Source organism: Vitis vinifera, chromosome 14 (assembly GCF_030704535.1).
Source record: "Vitis vinifera cultivar Pinot Noir 40024 chromosome 14, ASM3070453v1".
Classification (NCBI taxonomy): Eukaryota; Viridiplantae; Streptophyta; class Magnoliopsida; order Vitales; family Vitaceae; genus Vitis; species Vitis vinifera.
Genome location: NC_081818.1, coordinates 2,824,651 through 2,842,447, shown reverse-complemented (window position 1 = coordinate 2,842,447; position 17,797 = coordinate 2,824,651). Strand labels below are relative to the sequence as shown.

General features: G+C 36.6%; 1 protein-coding gene across 5 annotated transcripts in view; it reads left to right on the top strand.

The window, feature by feature from the left end:
• LOC100263126 (DNA polymerase zeta catalytic subunit) overlaps positions 1 to 17,797 on the top strand; it is a 37,024-nt gene that overhangs the window by 16,253 nt on the left and 2,974 nt on the right. For 4 of the 5 annotated variants that reach the window (XM_010661558.3, XM_019225057.2, XM_010661561.2 and 1 more), the window contains 8 exons: positions 5,572 to 5,799; positions 6,007 to 6,311; positions 6,874 to 7,016; positions 13,209 to 13,800; positions 14,730 to 14,876; positions 15,507 to 15,782; positions 16,558 to 16,665; positions 17,278 to 17,483. In XM_010661558.3, the coding sequence (XP_010659860.1) occupies positions 5,572 to 5,799; positions 6,007 to 6,311; positions 6,874 to 7,016; positions 13,209 to 13,800; positions 14,730 to 14,876; positions 15,507 to 15,782; positions 16,558 to 16,665; positions 17,278 to 17,483 (2,005 nt within the window). The remainder of the gene's footprint in view (positions 1 to 5,571; positions 5,800 to 6,006; positions 6,312 to 6,873; positions 7,017 to 13,208; positions 13,801 to 14,729; positions 14,877 to 15,506; positions 15,783 to 16,557; positions 16,666 to 17,277; positions 17,484 to 17,797) is intronic. The other variant, XM_010661559.3, reaches the window with a different exon arrangement.

The window sequence follows — 17,797 nt, the reverse complement described above, 5'->3', positions numbered from 1 at the left end:
ATCTCCCTCTATCCATCAAAGCACTTCCTTCGACAGTTCCTAATTTAATAATGTAGTTAATAGGTGTGTTTGTAGGTTTATAACCAAGCATCCCAATCTCCTTTAGCAAGTTTAGAACATACTTACGTTGGGAGATTGCAATACCCGTTTTTGATCTAGCAATTTTCATCTTAAGAAAATATTTGAGATTCCTTAGGTCTTTAATTTTGAACTCATGGGTAAGAAAACTCTTGAGTTTGCCTATTTCTTCCTTACGGTCTCTGATTAGGACTATGCCATCCATATAAATGATGATAATGACAGATCTTTCCTTAGGTGTGTGTTTTAGAAACAGAGTGGGGTCAAACTGACACTAAGAGTAATTAAACCTCTTTACAGCCTTGGTAAAACGATCAAACCAAGCTTGAAGAGACTACTTGAGACCATATAGAGATTTTTTTTTCCTGCAGACTTTGTTAATGTTTGCCTGAGTCTAAAGATCAGAAGGAATTTTAACACACACTTCTTCTTCTAAGTCACCATTGAGGAATATATTCTTGACGTCCAGTTGATGAAGAGACCAATCTCGATTAACAACTAATGACAACAGAACATGAATTGTATTCAATTTGGCAACTGGAGCAAAGGTTTCTTGGTAGTCAATTCCATAGGATTGCATAAATCCCTTAGCAACCAGTCGAGCTTTGAACAAGTCAACACTTCCATTTGCTTTGTACTTGATTGTGAAGATCCATGTACTCCCAAATGGATTCTTTCCTTCTAGAAGTTCAACAAGCTCCCATGTCCCATTTTTTCAAGAGCTCAAATCTCTTCCTCAATGGTTGTCTTTTATTCAGGTATTTGTAGAGCTTAATGGATATCATTGAGAATCTGAATATCCGTAAGCCTGATAACAAAAGCTCGATAACCTGGTGACAAACTCTTATAGGAGATAAAGTTATAAATCAGATGATTTGTACAAGATCTTACTCCTTTCCTTTTGGCAATTGACAAATTGAGTTCTTCATCTTCCAAGACTTGTTAGGATTAGAATCAATGTTACTCAAATGTGTCTCTTTTGGGACTGAATTTGGTTCAATTTCATGTGCTAGCCTGGGATGTGTTTGTTGCTCCGTATCTTCTTGAGACTTCTTTTTCCTTGAGTAGACAATGAACTCACTGTTATTGACAGTTTGAGATTGGATTGGGTGAAGAGGAGTACTCAACTTAGTGTCTACGAATTCAGTTGTTGGGAGTGGGAGACTTGGAGCAGGAGAGATAGGATTTGAATTGTGAACTATAACAAACTCAAGTGTTTGAGGTTCAATCATGGTTTTTGTTTCCTAAAATTGGTATTCCTAAATTCTATTCTCCCCCTGAATATCGGTTTTGGAGTTATGGGGCTGATTTTCAAAGAATTCACATCTATGAAGGTGTAGAACTTTTTTGTGGCGGGAGAGTAACACTTATAGCCCTTTTGGTTTGGAAAGTATCCTAGAAAAATACACATAGTGGCTTGGGATCAAGCTTACTCTAATGCTATTGGGGAACATGAAGAAAGGTTGAGTAGCCAAACACTTTGGGTGGAATGGAGGAGATGAGCTGTGTCCTAGGGCATGATTTGAGAAAGACTTTGCACGGTGTTTGGAAACTCAAGACATGGGAAGACATTCTATTGATGAGATAGGTTGCAATAACTACAGTTTCTCCCCAAAAACTCTTTAAGACTTGAGTGGAGAACATAAGGGCCATTGTAACTTCTAACAAGTATCTATTCTTTCTCTTGGCTACCCCATTTTGTTGAGGAGTATCAATGCAAGAACTTTGATGAACTATACCTTCTCTTAATAAAAATTCCCATAGGATAGAATTGAAATAATCTCTAACATTGTTAGACAACTACTAAATATAACTTAAGGAAGTAAATAATCTCCAACAAAAGATACGAACAACTTTGCACCTCTTCTAACTAGATAGTTTGCCACTTGATTAGCAGAGTGAGGAACCCATCGAATGGAGCATCCTAACTTTTTAAAGATATCAAATATTTAGCATAGCTACCGGTTAAGACTCCATGAACCTCTTTCCTTTTTAGCAACCCATGAGATAACAAAAGCAAAATCCCCCTCCACTACAAAGTTGGACAAACCAAAACTTTTGCTTGCACAAAGCTCTCTAATAGTACTACAACTTGAGCCTTAATGGTGAAACTCTTACTTGCAAGTTTATAATAGATCTACCAAGTAGGCGAAGCACTCATTATTCTTACTTTTCCGGGGACCCTCCCATTGTCATAAGTTGTGGCAGCTCCAACTCGCAACCAGAGGGGTTCTCAATGATCTCTAATAACTTTGCAAATCCTAAGTTGTCATGGAGTCCCCAAAGAACATCCATTGAAGGTTAACTTGATTACTACTTCACTTGATGATGAACAAGTCTCAAACTGCATCCTTTGTCCTCCTAATATATTAAAAAACCCTTCCTATCAAAAAAAAAAAAAAATATTAAAAAACCCTTGTGTTTCTTTTCTATCATTTTGACAAGTCAAACTAAAGCTTGCAATACCCCATAAAACCTTTTGTTTGTCATGATCTCTAAAGCCTTTAAAGGAAATGGTCATCACCTCTACCACTGTACATGGTGGTACCTAATCTACCCTCACAAAGCTAAATAGTCTATGCCATAAACCCAAAGCTATTGAGCAATGAAAAAAAAAATGATCAATGAATTCACTGCTCTCCTTGTGCATGATCACCACTTCAGATTAAGAGCTTTGAGAGGCCTCCACTTTTGGTGCATATCATTGGTATTAGCCCTCTTACTTGCCACAAGTCATGTGAAAGCCTTAACTTTAGGAGAGGCTTTGGATTTCTAAATGAAATTTAGTTGGAATAAGACTGATTAAAGTAGCTTTGGGTATGTGTGATGAAATTTCTTCTGGTTGGCACTAACGTTCTTTTTCTACCATACTATTAAAGAACATGATAAAAAGTTTTCTTGCACTCATGTTTAATTTTATGTGATCTTATTTATTTAATTTTATTTAGGAGAGAGTGAAGTGAGTTGTGTTCAGGACTATTGTGATAGTGTTGTCTTGATTGGCAAGATTCATACGATTGATTCTTAGAGAAAACATTATTTAATATAGTATATATTTCTTGGAAAATGGTCTTGTTCTTGGTCATTTTATGTCTGATATCATTTCTTTTCTATAGATATTAAAGCATTTCTTTTCTTTGCAATTAACTTTTTTTTTTCTTTGATAAACAACAAAAGTCTATATTAAGAATTGTCAAAAAGAGGCGGTACACTATGTATATGTGTATACACAAAACATTCCAAAATAAGTACCAAACATATACAAGGTTAACCTACAAAAACAAGACAAGCTTACTACAAGAAAGAGCATCTAAGAAATCCAAAGTAGAGGGGTTTTCCATTTCTAATGAAGTATGATACCACTCTAAAAGTGATTTAATGAAAAGCTCCTTCAATGTTTTTATCTGAGAGCTCTTATCATCGAAAATCATTTGGTCGCGGTCTTTCCAAATACACCAAAATAAGCAAATCAAAGTCAAGCGTCAAACTGTTCTTCTTTTTTTATCTAGCCCCATAAATTTCCACTTGAAGAGGATATTTCTCACTGAAATCGAAAACACCCAAATCAAGTCAAAGACTGATAATAGAAAAATCCATAGCACTCTTGTCTTATCACAATGATTTTATTTGCAATTGTTGTCATGTGTCCTTATTGGTTTTCTTCAATAATTAATAATATTTTTATTCATGACGCAACATGAATTTTGTAGGGAAAGTATACATTAACCATATGTCTTTCTTGTGCTAAGTGGTTGATTATTAAAATTTTCTAGTTGCTAAATTCATTTTGATTTGAAAAAAACTTCGTCAGAAAAATGTATATTGATTCTTGATAAAAAGAAAAAAAATTGATTATTTTATTTCCTTTTTATCAAGTTTATTGTAAAAGCTCGCTAGTTAGTATAAATGCTAAAGCTAATTGGAGTTATCATATGAGCTTGCTTATTTATATAATCATTTTGCTTTTTAATGCTCATAATTGCATAGTTGGGAAAAAAAAAACCTAGGTGAATCTTTCAATGGCCATGGTTGAAGCAATTTGTTGCCTTATGTACTTAAGGGATTGCCCATAGGATGCGAGATATCTCATATCACACAATATTTGTGGTATTATTACTTCTCTATCAATTGCTTACTAACTACACATCTATAAACAATTTGGGGTGTACAATCAAAGACTGAAAAGAACTTTCTGTTAGTAAGCTACAGTAAAACCCCTATAAAATAATACTTTTGGGATCAAGAGAAATTATTATCTTAGCAGGGTTATTGATTCATCGATAAATTAATAATTTATTAATGAATGAATATTTATTAATTTAGAAAGATTATCATGTTTCTATTGTACAATACTTATACATGTATGACTTATAAATCCAAAAACAATGGATGTGATCAAAAGTTAATACATACAAATCTAAGACACACTAAAAAAGAGATGGTTATTAATTGTAGAAGATAGAAAGACTCTTAAAAGGAAAAGATTTGGTGTTAAAACTTCATACCTTAGAAAATAAAGAGGTTTCAAATATGTGATGGTTCTGAGAAATGAATTGAGAAAAATAGAAGTTGTAAAAAGTTACTTAATATTATATTATGAATTTTTGTGTGCTATTTTTTTATAGACTTCATCAATTATTAATTTATATTTTCTTTGGGTCTTAAGGATTCCTAAAAAAAATTATTATCTTCTACATACACGGGCCCGAGTTGGGATTAAGAGATTTTATTATTTTAACAATATTATTAATTTATAGAGGTTTTACTACATTTCTAACAACTATTCCAAAAAGAGAGAAGGTATTAGTTTTTAAAACAATAACGAAGTAATGACAAATCATTATTAGTATTCAACCAATATATGAAATGATTTAGGGATAGAACAAAATAGTGTTGGATTTGGAAGCCCAAGAAACACTTCCTGATTACATTTAGTTTATCTCTCAAGGAAATATTGCAATTGTAGTGACGGTGCCTTGTTTCATGATAAACATCATTGGTTAACATTAAAATCTTATCAAAGAGAGAAGTTTTCTTTCTCCTTTTTACTCATCTATTCTCTTCTCAAAACTTGTCGAAGCTATACTCAAAATTGTTTATCTATACTTGTATTTAATACTTGTAAATTGTGTAATTTATTTGTTTATTGTTATTGTTTTAATTGACTAAAAGAATTGGTTACTGCATAATGAACTTAGGCACACTGGGGAGCATTAAGGGTGCACCGAGCTTAATATTCATGTTGCGGCACTCGTCTTAGCAACAAATTGGCAAAGCTTTGCTACATTGAACTCCTTGTAGTGATTTATTTTTCTCTGATTATTGACACACTTTTAGGCTATCTTTTCTAACTTAAACAGGATTGATATCTTATTGAACATATGCTTCACATTTTCATGCCTTTTTTCTTCTTCTATGTTTGACACTGATCTTATTTACTATGCTTCTTTCAAGTTTATCCTTGAACCATTTATGATCTTTCTCATCACGCAGTTCAAGGCACAATTCTGGATGAATTCATCCCATTTTTTGTGGGGGACTGCCAGGAAGAGAAAAAAGTTTGGAACAAGTGCTATAATGACTTAAATAATCACCAAGAAGTTGGCATGGGTGTGCCTACCCACTATCAAAATGATGGCTCATTCTTGTACTTGTTGACACCAGTATTTTCACCTCCATCCGCAGATTGTGTTCATAGATGGCTGTTGCATGATGACACGGGTATGAAGTAGGCCTCATAAATGATGCTATCTTGTCTTTTCCAGCTTGTATTAATTATTATCTATATTTTGGTTGTCAAATTCTAGTGACTTCAAGAGAGATCTTAAAAGCTGCATCAATGGAAACTTCCTCACTGAAAGATAAAATTATTTCAATGCTTTTGATTGGAATCATATATCTTGACTAACTGCTAAGTGCTCATTGCAGATACCTCTGCTGAGCCTTTGCCTGTGGGGTCTGTGTCTCACGTGAAACCTGTCCTGGATCAACAGAATCATGAAATTCATGACAACCTCAATGCAAAAAAGAATGCTTTTCATGATAAGGTGCCAGAAAAAACACAGGTCAAAGGGAATATTATGAAAGTAAAAAAATGCACTAATTGCTCACAGGATATCTCTCAGATTTCAGGCCCAGAGGAGAAATCAAAACCTACTCCTCTTAGTCAAATTGGATTTCGGGACCCGGCAAGTGTTGGTGGGGGACAGCAAGTAACATTGTTAAGCATAGAGGTAGCACTAATAGCATTCTTATCAATTCATCATGCCTGGTATTCTTGCAAAAATGCAAAAGTGTGTCTAAGAATGTATTCTACAAAGAGAGATGCTCCCTACATGGTCTCCTAAATTTTTGAGTTGTAACTGGGTTACATAGAATAGAAATAAGTAGTTTGTGGTGGCTAGATCTGTGCAGGACTTGGAGATAGATTCAAGTTGCTTGTAAATGATGATTGATGAGTTCATTAGAGCTCATTGGATACAATAAAGAAACCCTTGCTTCATGCTTTCATTACTTCTAATAATCTATTAAATATGGATGGTGTTTCACTTGTGCTTGTATGAAAAACATACTTGTTCTATTGAAATTATTTTTGGGCATTAAAATTTTTTAAATGTTTGTTTTATTTTCCTCAACATTGATACTTCTATAATAATCAATTTCTTTATTGGATCTTGGCATTTGTCAAAGTAATATTTGAGTCCTTGTTAGCAATTGGTATGACCTATCATGATGTTTTGTGTATTTTGGGAATTGGAATTTGATGTTTGATTTGAATGCAATCCTGACTGACAGATTCAAGCAGAATCTAGAGGAGATCTCCGACCTGACCCTCGATATGATGCCATCAATGTGATTGTTCTTCTGATTCAGGAAGATGATGATTCTGCTCTTGAAGTTTTTGTGCTTTGTCGAAGTAATATTGAACCTTGTCAGAGGTATGAGTGTTTTTAATCTCATATTGAGAATTCACATACTCACCAAATCTACTGATTGATTTATAGCTTCATATGTCTAGCTTTCTTCTTGGTTGTTTTTGCAATGGTATGGATGTCGGAGGATTAGCATCACTTTAGGAACAGATATCAATAAGAAACTAAACAAAATTGAATAGCAATTATCAGAATAAAAGGTTACTGCTAGCACCAGTCTACTAGGCTTCTTGGAATCATTACCAAGGCAGAGAAAGGATCACATCCACTTTACAACTAAACTGTATAAATTTTTCAATCATTCTCCAGAGGAAGATCAGATTCCTTAAGCAAAGACAACCTTAACCTTCAGCTTATACTAGATGAAAAATTGATAAATTGACTTGAAACACTTAAATTTTAATGTATAATAACGTGATCAGTGCTGAGTTAGGACCATGAATAATGTTGCTATTCTTAATGAATGTACCATGCTATGTAAGCGAGAGCAACACGGAGGAAGAAATTCTCAAATACTGGGAGACAGAGGACTTGAGGAAGCAAAATATGAAGATCTTGCACTCGGTGACAGACTCGACGCTAGTTGAGGAAGCTCTGAGGTACGGGTCTATCTCATTGTTGAGGGGTGAAAGGGTTTCTGGGTCTTCTCATCTTATTCCTTTTCTTTTTGATCGGCTCCGGAGGGGGAGCATTACGATCGTTCAAGAATTGTTGGGGATGAGCCTCAGTTTGAGGTTCCCTTGTGTGTTTTATTGGGAGATGGAGCAGAGGAGAACGAAAACGGCTGTTGGGATTTGGTAGAGACTAATGGTGGCAACGATAAGTCTAGGAGTGAGGAGTGGGGCTCAGGTTTGAATGATCCTCAAGCTTTTAGAGGTGAGAAGGAGGATAGATGGGAGGAAAGCAACCTGGCAAAATTCAGTCACTTCTTGGGATTTTCGACTAAGGGATTAGAAAAGGAAATCCTGGATTTTTTGGTTAAAATCAGAAAAAGAAGGGAGAGAATACATGGTAAGGTGTTGCTAGAAAAGTCAAAGTTTGAAAGGAAATTAAAGAGGTTGGAGTGTTCAGTGAATTATGAGAAGGGAAGGAAGCAGAGAGACCCCTCACAGGGTAAAGGGTGCCAAATTACAATGGTTTAATGAAGGTAAAATTGCTGAGTTGGAATGTGAGGGGAACGAATGAAAAAGTGAAAAGAAAAATCATTAAGATTTTCATAAGGAATCAGAGGGTGGATCTAATGTGTATCCAGGAAACAAAAATTCAACAAATGTCGGAGGGTGTGGTGAGAAGCTTAGGTTCGGGGAGATTCTTAGATTGGAGGGCCCTGGACGCTAGTGGGACTGCGGGAGGTATTCTGATATGCTGGGATAAAAGGACCTTGGAGATTTTGGATCGGGAGGAGGGCCGATTCTCCTTATCTTGCAGATTCAAAAATGTAGAAAATGGAATTGTATGGGTATTCACGGGAGTTTATGGACCTTTCACTAAAGAGGAAAGGGAGTGCTTGTGGGAAGAGATTGGGGCGATCAGAGGGCTCTGGGAAGACCCGTGGTGTGTAGGGGGAGACTATAACATCACCCTGTTCCAAAGAGAAAGGAGCAGGCAAGGAAGAATAACTTCAGCTATGAGGAGATTTGCTCAGATAGTTGATGAATTAGGGTTGATGGATATTTCTCTACAAGGGGGAGTGTTTACTTGGAGTGGGGGTCCTAACAATCAGTCTTGGGCTAGATTGGATAGGTTCTTGGTGAATACTAGCTGGCTAGATCAGTTCAGTGGCGTTCTTCAGAGTAGACTGCCTCGACCTTTATCTGATCACTTCCCTGTCTTATTAGAGGGTGGTGGTCTGAGAAGAGGTCCCTCTCCCTTTAGATTTGAGAACATGTGGCTTTAGGTTGAAGGCTTCCAAGATTTGATTCGAAGTTGGTGGTGGGAGATTGAGGTGAGAGGCAGTGCTAGTTTTAGATTAGCTACTAAGCTGAAGGAAATTAAATAGAAACTAAAAGTTTGGAACAAGGAGGTGTTCGGGAATCTAGGGTGTAATAAAGCAGCAGCTTTGCAACAAGTGGAATTCTGGGACCTTGTGGAAAGTGAAAGAATTCTGTCAGTGGAGGAAACAGAATTAAAAAAGGAGGCCAAGGAAAATTATAAAAAATGGGTGCTTTTGGAAGAAACTCATTGGAGACAATTATCAAGGGAGATCTGGCTAAGGGAAGGGGACAGAAATACGGGCTATTTCCACCGTATGGCAAATGCAAATCGCAGAAATAATTATTTGGACAGAATTAAGATTGATGGGGTGTGTCTTTCTGAGGAGCAGGAAGTGAGGGAAGGAATTGCAAATGCCTACCAGCAGATGCTTTCAGAAGATTCGGGTTGGCAGGCTGACATTGGGAGGCTGCGTTTAGATCAGATCAGCCACCAAGAAGCAGAAAATTTGGAAGCTCCTTTCTCTGAGGCGGAGGTACATTCAGCATTGATGGAGATGAATGGGGATAAAGCCCCGGAGCCGGATGGTTTTACAGTAGCCTTTTGGCAAAGTTGTTGGGGTTTTGTTAAAGAGGAGATCTTGGCAATGTTTAAGGAGTTTCATGAGTAAAACACTTTTCTCAAGAGCTTAAATAATACATTCTTGGTCCTAATCCCTAAGAAAGGTGGGGCTGAAGATATTGGGGACTTTAGACCTATTAGTCTCTTGGGGGGGTTGTATAAATTACTGGCTAAAGTCCTAGCTAATAGGCTGAAAAAAGTGATTGGGAAAGTGGTTTCCCCTGCACAAAATGCTTTTGTGATGGGCAGACAGATTCTTGACGCCTCCCTAATTGCAAATGAGGTGATAGATTCGTGGCAAAAAAGAAAAGAGAAGGGGGTCATTTGCAAATTGGACATTGAGAAAGCTTATGACAACATGAATTGGCAGTTCTTAATGAAGGTTCTACAAAAAATGGGCTTTGGGCCAAAATGGCTGGGTTGGATGTGGAGTTGCATATTTTCAGCAAAATTTTCAATCTTAGTGAATGGGGTTCCTGCTGGCTTTTTCCCGAGTTCTAAGGGGCTTCGCCAAGGAGATCCTCTATCTCCTTACCTCTTTGTCATGGGAATGGAAGTGTTGGAGATTCTTATTAGGAGAGTTGTTGAAGGGGGATTCCTATCAGGGTGTAACATTCGAGAGGGCGGAAGGACTGCTTTGAACATCTCTCACTTATTTTTTGCAGATGATACAATTGTTTTCTGTGAGGCTAATAAGGACCATCTAAGTCATTTAAGTTGGATCCTCTTTTGGTTTGAAGCTGCTTCGGGGCTAAAGATTAATCTGGGCAAAAGTGAAATCATCCCGGTGGGTGAGGTGGATGATATTGAGGAGTTGGCAGTGGAGATAGGGTGTCGGGTGGGATCTTTGCTGTCCCAGTATTTGGGACTACCCTTAGGGGCTCCTAACAAGGCCTCTTCGGTGTGGGATGGAGTGGAAGAAAGAGTGAGGAGAAGACTTGCGCTATGGAAAAGGCAATTTATCTCCAAAGGTGGTAGAATCACGCTTATTAAAAGCACCTTGGCCAGCATACCCATTTGTCAAATGTCTCTTTTCCGGATGCCGAAGATCGTTGTTAGAAGGCTAGAAAAATTGCAAAGAGACTTCCTATGGGGAGAGGGAAATAGGGAGAGGAAAGTTCACCTAGTGAAATGGGAGATAGTGTGTGGGGACAAAGAGAGGGGTGGGCTTGGTTTGAGGAAGCTTGGCCTCCTGAACAAAGCTTTGCTTGGTAAATGGATATGGAGGTTTGCTTGTGAAAGAGAGAATCTATGGAAGCAAGTGATTGTGGCAAAGTTTGGGCAAGAAGATGATGGATGGAAGTCTAAAAAGCCTAATGGGGCGTTTGGTGTAGGGGTATGGAAGGAGATCATGAAGGAAACTGATTGGTGCTGGGATAATATAGAGTTTATGGTGGGGAAGGGGACTAAAATCAGATTCTGGACTGACGTGTGGTGTGCGGGTACAGCGCTGTCCCAAACTTTCCCGCACCTCTTTGCCTTGGCTGCTAACAGGAATGCTACGGTGGAGGAGATGTGGGATAAGAATTCGGATCAAGGAGGCTGGAATCTAAGATTTTTGAGGAATTTTAATGACTGGGAGGTGGGCATGGTAGGAGATCTGCTCCTTAAGCTGAGAGGGCTTAGGCTGTCTTTGGAGGAAGATTCAGTCTCTTGGAAGGGAGGAAAAAACGGTAAATTTAAAGTCAAGGAAGCATACAGTTGTTTAGTCAATCCCATTGACACCGTTTTTCTGGAAAAATGCATTTGGGTGGATAGTGTTCCTACCAAAGTCGCTTTCTTTGAGTGGGAGGCTACATGGGGGAAGGTGTTAACGCTTGACAGACTTCAGAGAAGAGGATGACAATTCCCTAATTGCTGTTTTTTGTGTGGATGTGCAGAATAATCTGTAAATCATGTCCTTATTCACTGTATAGTGGCTAGAGCCCTTTGGGAGTTAGTCCTTGGGCTTGTAGGTGTTAAGTGGGTCTTTCCAGAAACTGTAAAGGAGGTCTTATTTAGCTGGAGAGGTCATTTTGTGGGAAAAAAAAGGAAAAAGATTTGGAAGTCCATCCCGTTATGTATCTTTTGGACGGTTTGGAAAGAGAGGAATAGATTTGCCTTCAAGGGGGGTGTGCTACATATTCAGAAGCTAAAGAATTTTTTTGTTTGTAATTTGTGGGGTTGGGCTAGATTGGATATTGAAGATGACTCTCTCTCCCTTCTAGGCTTTCTAGAGTGGCTAGCATCCACTTAGGGGGGGTGAGGTCTTCTTGGTCTCTTTTGTTTTTGTTGTGAGGCTATAGCTGCCTTGTATATCTCCTGTATGCTGTGTGGCTATTGGCCTCTCCTTTAATACATATTTGGTTTACATATCAAAAAAAAAAAAACATTGAGGGATGGATGTTCTTTGAACAACTCAAGGTAGTTGGGGATAGGAGGGTTGCTTTGGGTCTCTCCTATTTTCTTGTAGTCGGAGATTATGCTATTTGTCAGATTATGGGCGACTAAGAAAGAAAGAGAACCGTAGAAGTTTGATGGGTGGTTGCACCAAATTATTGATATTTCTTAAAATTAGGATGTTTCTTCTCTTGGGCTCCTCACTTGGGCAATCGTGTGGCAGATGTGTTAGCAAAATGCAGACTAGACAAATGGTTTCTTTTGTACGGGATTTTATACCTCTATGAATTGTAGCAAGAGTCGACATAGGATTGTGTACTTCTTGGATGGATTTTTCATCATTCTAATCAAAAGTAAAAATAAAACAGTATTTAGATATATGATTTAAGTTCAGTTTCCATATGGTGTCCACTTCACATTTTGCTCATCCTGTTAATGCTCAGACCACAAATCTGCTCTTTCTTTTTGTTGTTCTCTAAATTTATATCAGGGAATCCCTTTCTGGATGAGTATGATATTTTTCAGTTGGATTTGGATGCAGTCTTTTAGCCAGGGAAGTTCTTTCCAGTCATTTGTAGGCCTGTCTTTAGATATATTCCATTTTGATTTCAGTTCGAGCCTGTTGAAAATATAACAGATCTAAAGCCCGAGTGTTGTGCTTGTACCCCTGCTTCAAGTTCCTTATCTGAATTTGGGTAATAATAAGTGCATTCAAATCACTTAACTGAGCATCCAATTTTACATGGAACAGTATCTCTTAATCATGGTGTATTTTTCTAATGTAGTGGCCCTTAAATACAATGTGCTTAGTCTGTCATAATAATATGTGCATTGTTCAATTAGTCCTTTAAGTGGACTCAGAATAGTTGCTCAAATCTGAAATTGTCCCAAACCTGACTAGGATTTTAAAAGTCCTGCTTAAGCCCAGGCACATAATTTGTATGTTTGATTTACCTTAAACAGTAACATCACCTTTGGATCTACCTCATTAGTTAAATCCTTTTCTTTTTTTAGCTGAAGGTGTCCTATTGTTTTCTTGGAGAAACAAACTAATTGCACTTTTTATTATATTCTTTTGTTTCCTCAAAATGTATCTTGCAAGATTTTGTCATGCTATACTACCTTTGAATTTTAGCATTTCAAAATTCATGAGGTTCTCTTTTCTGTTTCATCCACTAATCGTTATTATACTTTGATTCATTCTATTGGTAATGGAATGAATGATCATCTTCTTTGCATCTCATGCTTAGCTCCTTCTGTTTGCAGAAAACTTGACGGAATATCTGGTTGCAAGGTGTTGGTTTCCTCTGAAGAGAAACTCTTATTTGACGACTTTATTAATATTATATGTTCATTTGATCCAGATATTTTGATTGGCTGGGATATTCAAGGTGGCTCCCTTGGTTTCTTGGCTGAAAGGGCTTCACATCTTGGTATAGGTTTACTTAATAAAATATCTAGGACACCATCTGAAACCAAGACAGCTTCTAGAAATTTTGAAATTCCTGAGAAAAGAGTAGCTGATGAAATGCTTCCTGAAAATTTGGTTGATGATTCGGTTTTACTTGAAGAGGCAATTATTGAGGATGAATGGGGTCGGACTCATGCAAGTGGTGTCCATGTCGGTGGTAGAATTGTCCTTAATGTTTGGCGACTGATGCGTGGTGAAATTAAACTTAATATGTACACTGCTGAATCTGTAGCAGAAGCTGTTTTGAGGCAAAAAATTCCATCAATTCGTAATAGAGTATTGACTAAGTGGTTTTCAAGTGGTCCTGGAAGGGCAAGATATCGTAGTATTGAATATGTCATACAGAGAGCAAAGCTGAATTTTGAGATAATGAACCAACTTGACATGGTAAGTTAATGATGATTTGAATTGGAATGTGCACTTAGGTCTATTCATGCCCCATTCTTGATTTGCTGGTGGTTTTCTTCTTTTTCTTCTTCTTCCTTTTTCTCTCTATTTTTTGGTTCCTCCATGCAACAATGGTTTTAACTTGGAATTCATTTTACTTCCATTTCTTTTTAACATGCAAAAGAATGAATAAGTTGGTAAATTCTTTTGACACAAGCATGAGATTTGTCCTATCTGATTATAATAATTTGGCATGCATGATTGGAATTGCTAGGGGCTTTGTGTATCCTCATTTCTATTTAATTTGATGGTGGATATTTTAAATAGAATGTTTACTATAATGAAATCTTATATTTCTTGGTTGCCAAAGCACAAGTAAGATGATGGTCTAAAATTTATGTTGGTATTATGTCTCAGTTGATATCTTCATATATCTTGCAGTGTCAATAAATGTTTTTTGAAATCTCTATCCAAAATTTCCATGTTTTATGTTATATCTGCTATCTTATAATTGATATCAATGTCTCATATTTTCATAGCAACAACAATATGATGGTCTTGGAATGGGAAAAATCTGAGACTTGCCTCAACAAAATATATTCATCTTCATAAGTATTAGTTTGCCAACTTGTCAGTTCTTGCTTATTCAGAGAAGTTATTTGCACTTATCTTGGGGAATGATTATGGGATTCTCTATCCTTTGTTTTCTCCTTTTTTACTTCTTTTAGTTTCTGAGGCTTGCCATAAATCATATATGTTTATATTACTAATTTTTAGTTAAAGGAAATGACACATCTGATGATATTCTGTTCAAAAAGGAAAAATATATCTCCTACATGTAGATCCATCTATGATAAGAAAAAGTATCTATCAGCTGATGTCTTTTATTTATTGTATTTCAACTTCCCTTTATGTATGTGTCTGTGCAGATAAACCGGACATCGGAGCTTGCTCGTGTGTTTGGAATTGATTTTTTTTCTGTTCTCTCCCGAGGTTCGCAGTACCATGTTGAATCAATGTTTCTAAGACTGGCACATACTCAGAACTTCCTTGCGATTTCTCCTGGGCCCCAACAGGTTTCTGCTGATGGCCTCTCCTTTTAAATACTAACAGCATGTGTTTTTTTTTTTTTAATCTTTTTATATATTTTCACTCTATAATCCATTTTATGCATGAGATGATGTTATTGACCGTTGCTTTCACTCACTGCATTCTAACTGTTGGATTTGTGTCTTGAGTGCCTACTTGATGCAACCAGGACCTGAGTGTGAAGCTTAAGGTTTCTAGGAGTGATTCCTCGAGTTCAACTAGTGTGATATTAGTCATCCATCCCTAATTATTTTCTTTCCTTTTCATATCCTGCATCGCTATTGGAAACAATTTGAAATGGTATTATCTCTATGGCATGCCCAAATGCCCCATGATATTTAAACTCAGTCTTTTCCTGGAGCAATGTAATTGGCATATCATTAATCATTATACACATCTTTTTCTGCTCTATTCTCAATCAACATATAATGAATCTATTTTTTCTTGAGATTTTGTTATTTGGTCATCTAGATGTTTGTTCCCTTTGTGGCATTTGAAAGCAGAACTGACTTTGCGTACTTCTGTTTATCAGTCACCTGCACTTTCTTTCATTATGCTCAATTTGATCCTTTTGAACTTTGAAATGCTGAGAAAGCCTCATCTTTATTCTTAACTAGGTTGCTACTCAACCTGCTATGGAGTGCCTGCCTCTTGTAATGGAGCCAGAATCTGGTTTTTATGCCGATCCAGTAGTGGTTTTGGATTTTCAGTCTCTTTATCCATCTATGATAATTGCATACAACCTCTGCTATTCTACATGCCTTGGAAAAGTTGCACCTTCAAAGGCAGATGTACTTGGTGTTAGCATATATTCACCAGATCCGCATGCTTTACATGATTTAAAAGATCAAATACTGCTCACTCCAAATGGTGTTATGTATGTGCCTTCAAAGGTATCCTTTCTCAGAAGTTATTTCTTTCTTCCATTATAGAGCTTCTACTCATCTTCATCTGTTTATCATATTTATTATTGAGCATGCATTTGCAACAAAGTATTGTAAAACTTGAGATTGTTGATGGACCTGGACAGAAAGGGTAGGTATTACTGGATCTACTTCCATAAAACTTTTAACATGGTTATTGTGTCACTAGTGATGAATTTTGTAATAAACAGCATAAGCACAGTAGCCAAGATTGTTAGTGACTTTTCCCATGCATTAGAACATGTCCTTAACTGTTTCCTTACTTGTTGGGGAGTAGCTCCACCTTGTGTGGATTCAGAATACCCTCTTGATTCTCATAACCTTTATGATAGCACATGTTCTTTATACTTCTCTTCTTAATTTCCAGTGGTTGTAGTGCAGTTTGAATTTAGCTACACATGGAGCTCATTATGCTATAATACATATTTTGTGAATTGCTAGTCTGATTGTCTCCTTTGACTTTTACGTTGTCGCAAGGACAAGTATTAATTAGAAGAAATGGCATATATTAGCTACTATTTTGATGAAAAAATGACTCTAGTTAAACTTGTGGCAAGGAGAAAAAGTTGTTACTGATTTGATTGAGTTTTAGAACTGATGACAATGTGGCTTGGATTCTGTCCAACTGTCCATTTTAGCATTCTGTTAATGTGTTAGTTTAGTTATATTGACTTTAGGTGTAATTCTAAAATTTTTCGTCTTATGTGTTATCTATAACTAGCATTCATTTTGTGCTGCAATGTAGGCACGTAAAGGCGTGCTGCCTCGTTTGTTGGAAGAAATATTGTCAACTAGAATAATGGTGAAAAAAGCAATGAAGAAGTTGGTTCCTTCCCAGCAGGTTCTTCAAAGGGTGTGTTATACTTCAAAATTACCTCAATCTAATTCTGCATAAGAAATTTCTTAGAATTTCTGCACCTAGTGATCTAATTCCGATATCAGTTGTTACTCTGGACGCTTACCTTAAATGGACGTGTTTATCTGTCCAAAATTTCTATAACTCATGGAATTTAAGCTTTGTTCTTTTATTTGTTCAAGTGAAAAGAATGTTGACATTTACGACTAATATAAAATAAAAATGAAAGCAAAGGTGCAAACTTTGAAGAACACAAATTTGGAACATTTTTCCCTTTCTTTTCTTCCTAAACATGCATATATTCCATGGGTTTTGGATTTTTAATATATATGCTTTTGTGTAAGGTGAGATAAACTCTCTCCTTTTTTTTTTTTTTTTTTTTTAAACACGTGTTTATTCACATCATGACTTTGATATGTGGTCCTTTCATTATCAGATTTAAAACTCCAAGGTCATTTTTGTCATTACTTCTTGGATGAAGTAATAGTTTTCAAACTGTCTTTAGATCATGTTTAGATTATAGTAATATTTAGACTTTGTTTTGAAAGAAAGAATGCACAAATGTAAGCCATTAAATTCACTAGTTTCACAATATCTTTTCCCTTTCAGATATTTAATGCAAGACAGCTTGCTTTGAAGCTGATAGCAAATGTAACATATGGTTATACAGCTGCTGGATATAGTGGTCGTATGCCTTGTGCAGAGCTTGCAGACAGCATTGTTCAATGTGGCCGTAGGACACTGGAAAATGCTATTTCACTTGTAAATACACATGATAAATGGAAAGCTAAAGTTATTTATGGTGATACTGACAGGTATACTATCAATTTCTATTTTCCATTGTAGAAGAGAGTTGTTTGCATTGAAGGAGCTGGAGTCACTTCTAATGGTTTACACACTCACAAGATAACATGCGGTGACTGTTAGACTGCTAAAATTTCATGATCATGTTGTTTTTTTTTGCCTATGATAGTTCCCCTAATGTGATAAGTTTCATAGTCCAAGTTAACGTTAGGATCACCCAATTGGATCATCTGCATTACCCTATTTCTGTGAATGCCCTTCCAGGGGCAGAAATTTATGTGCTAGTTGGCACCTTACTAAAACAAGCTGTGACCCTTTTGAAAAT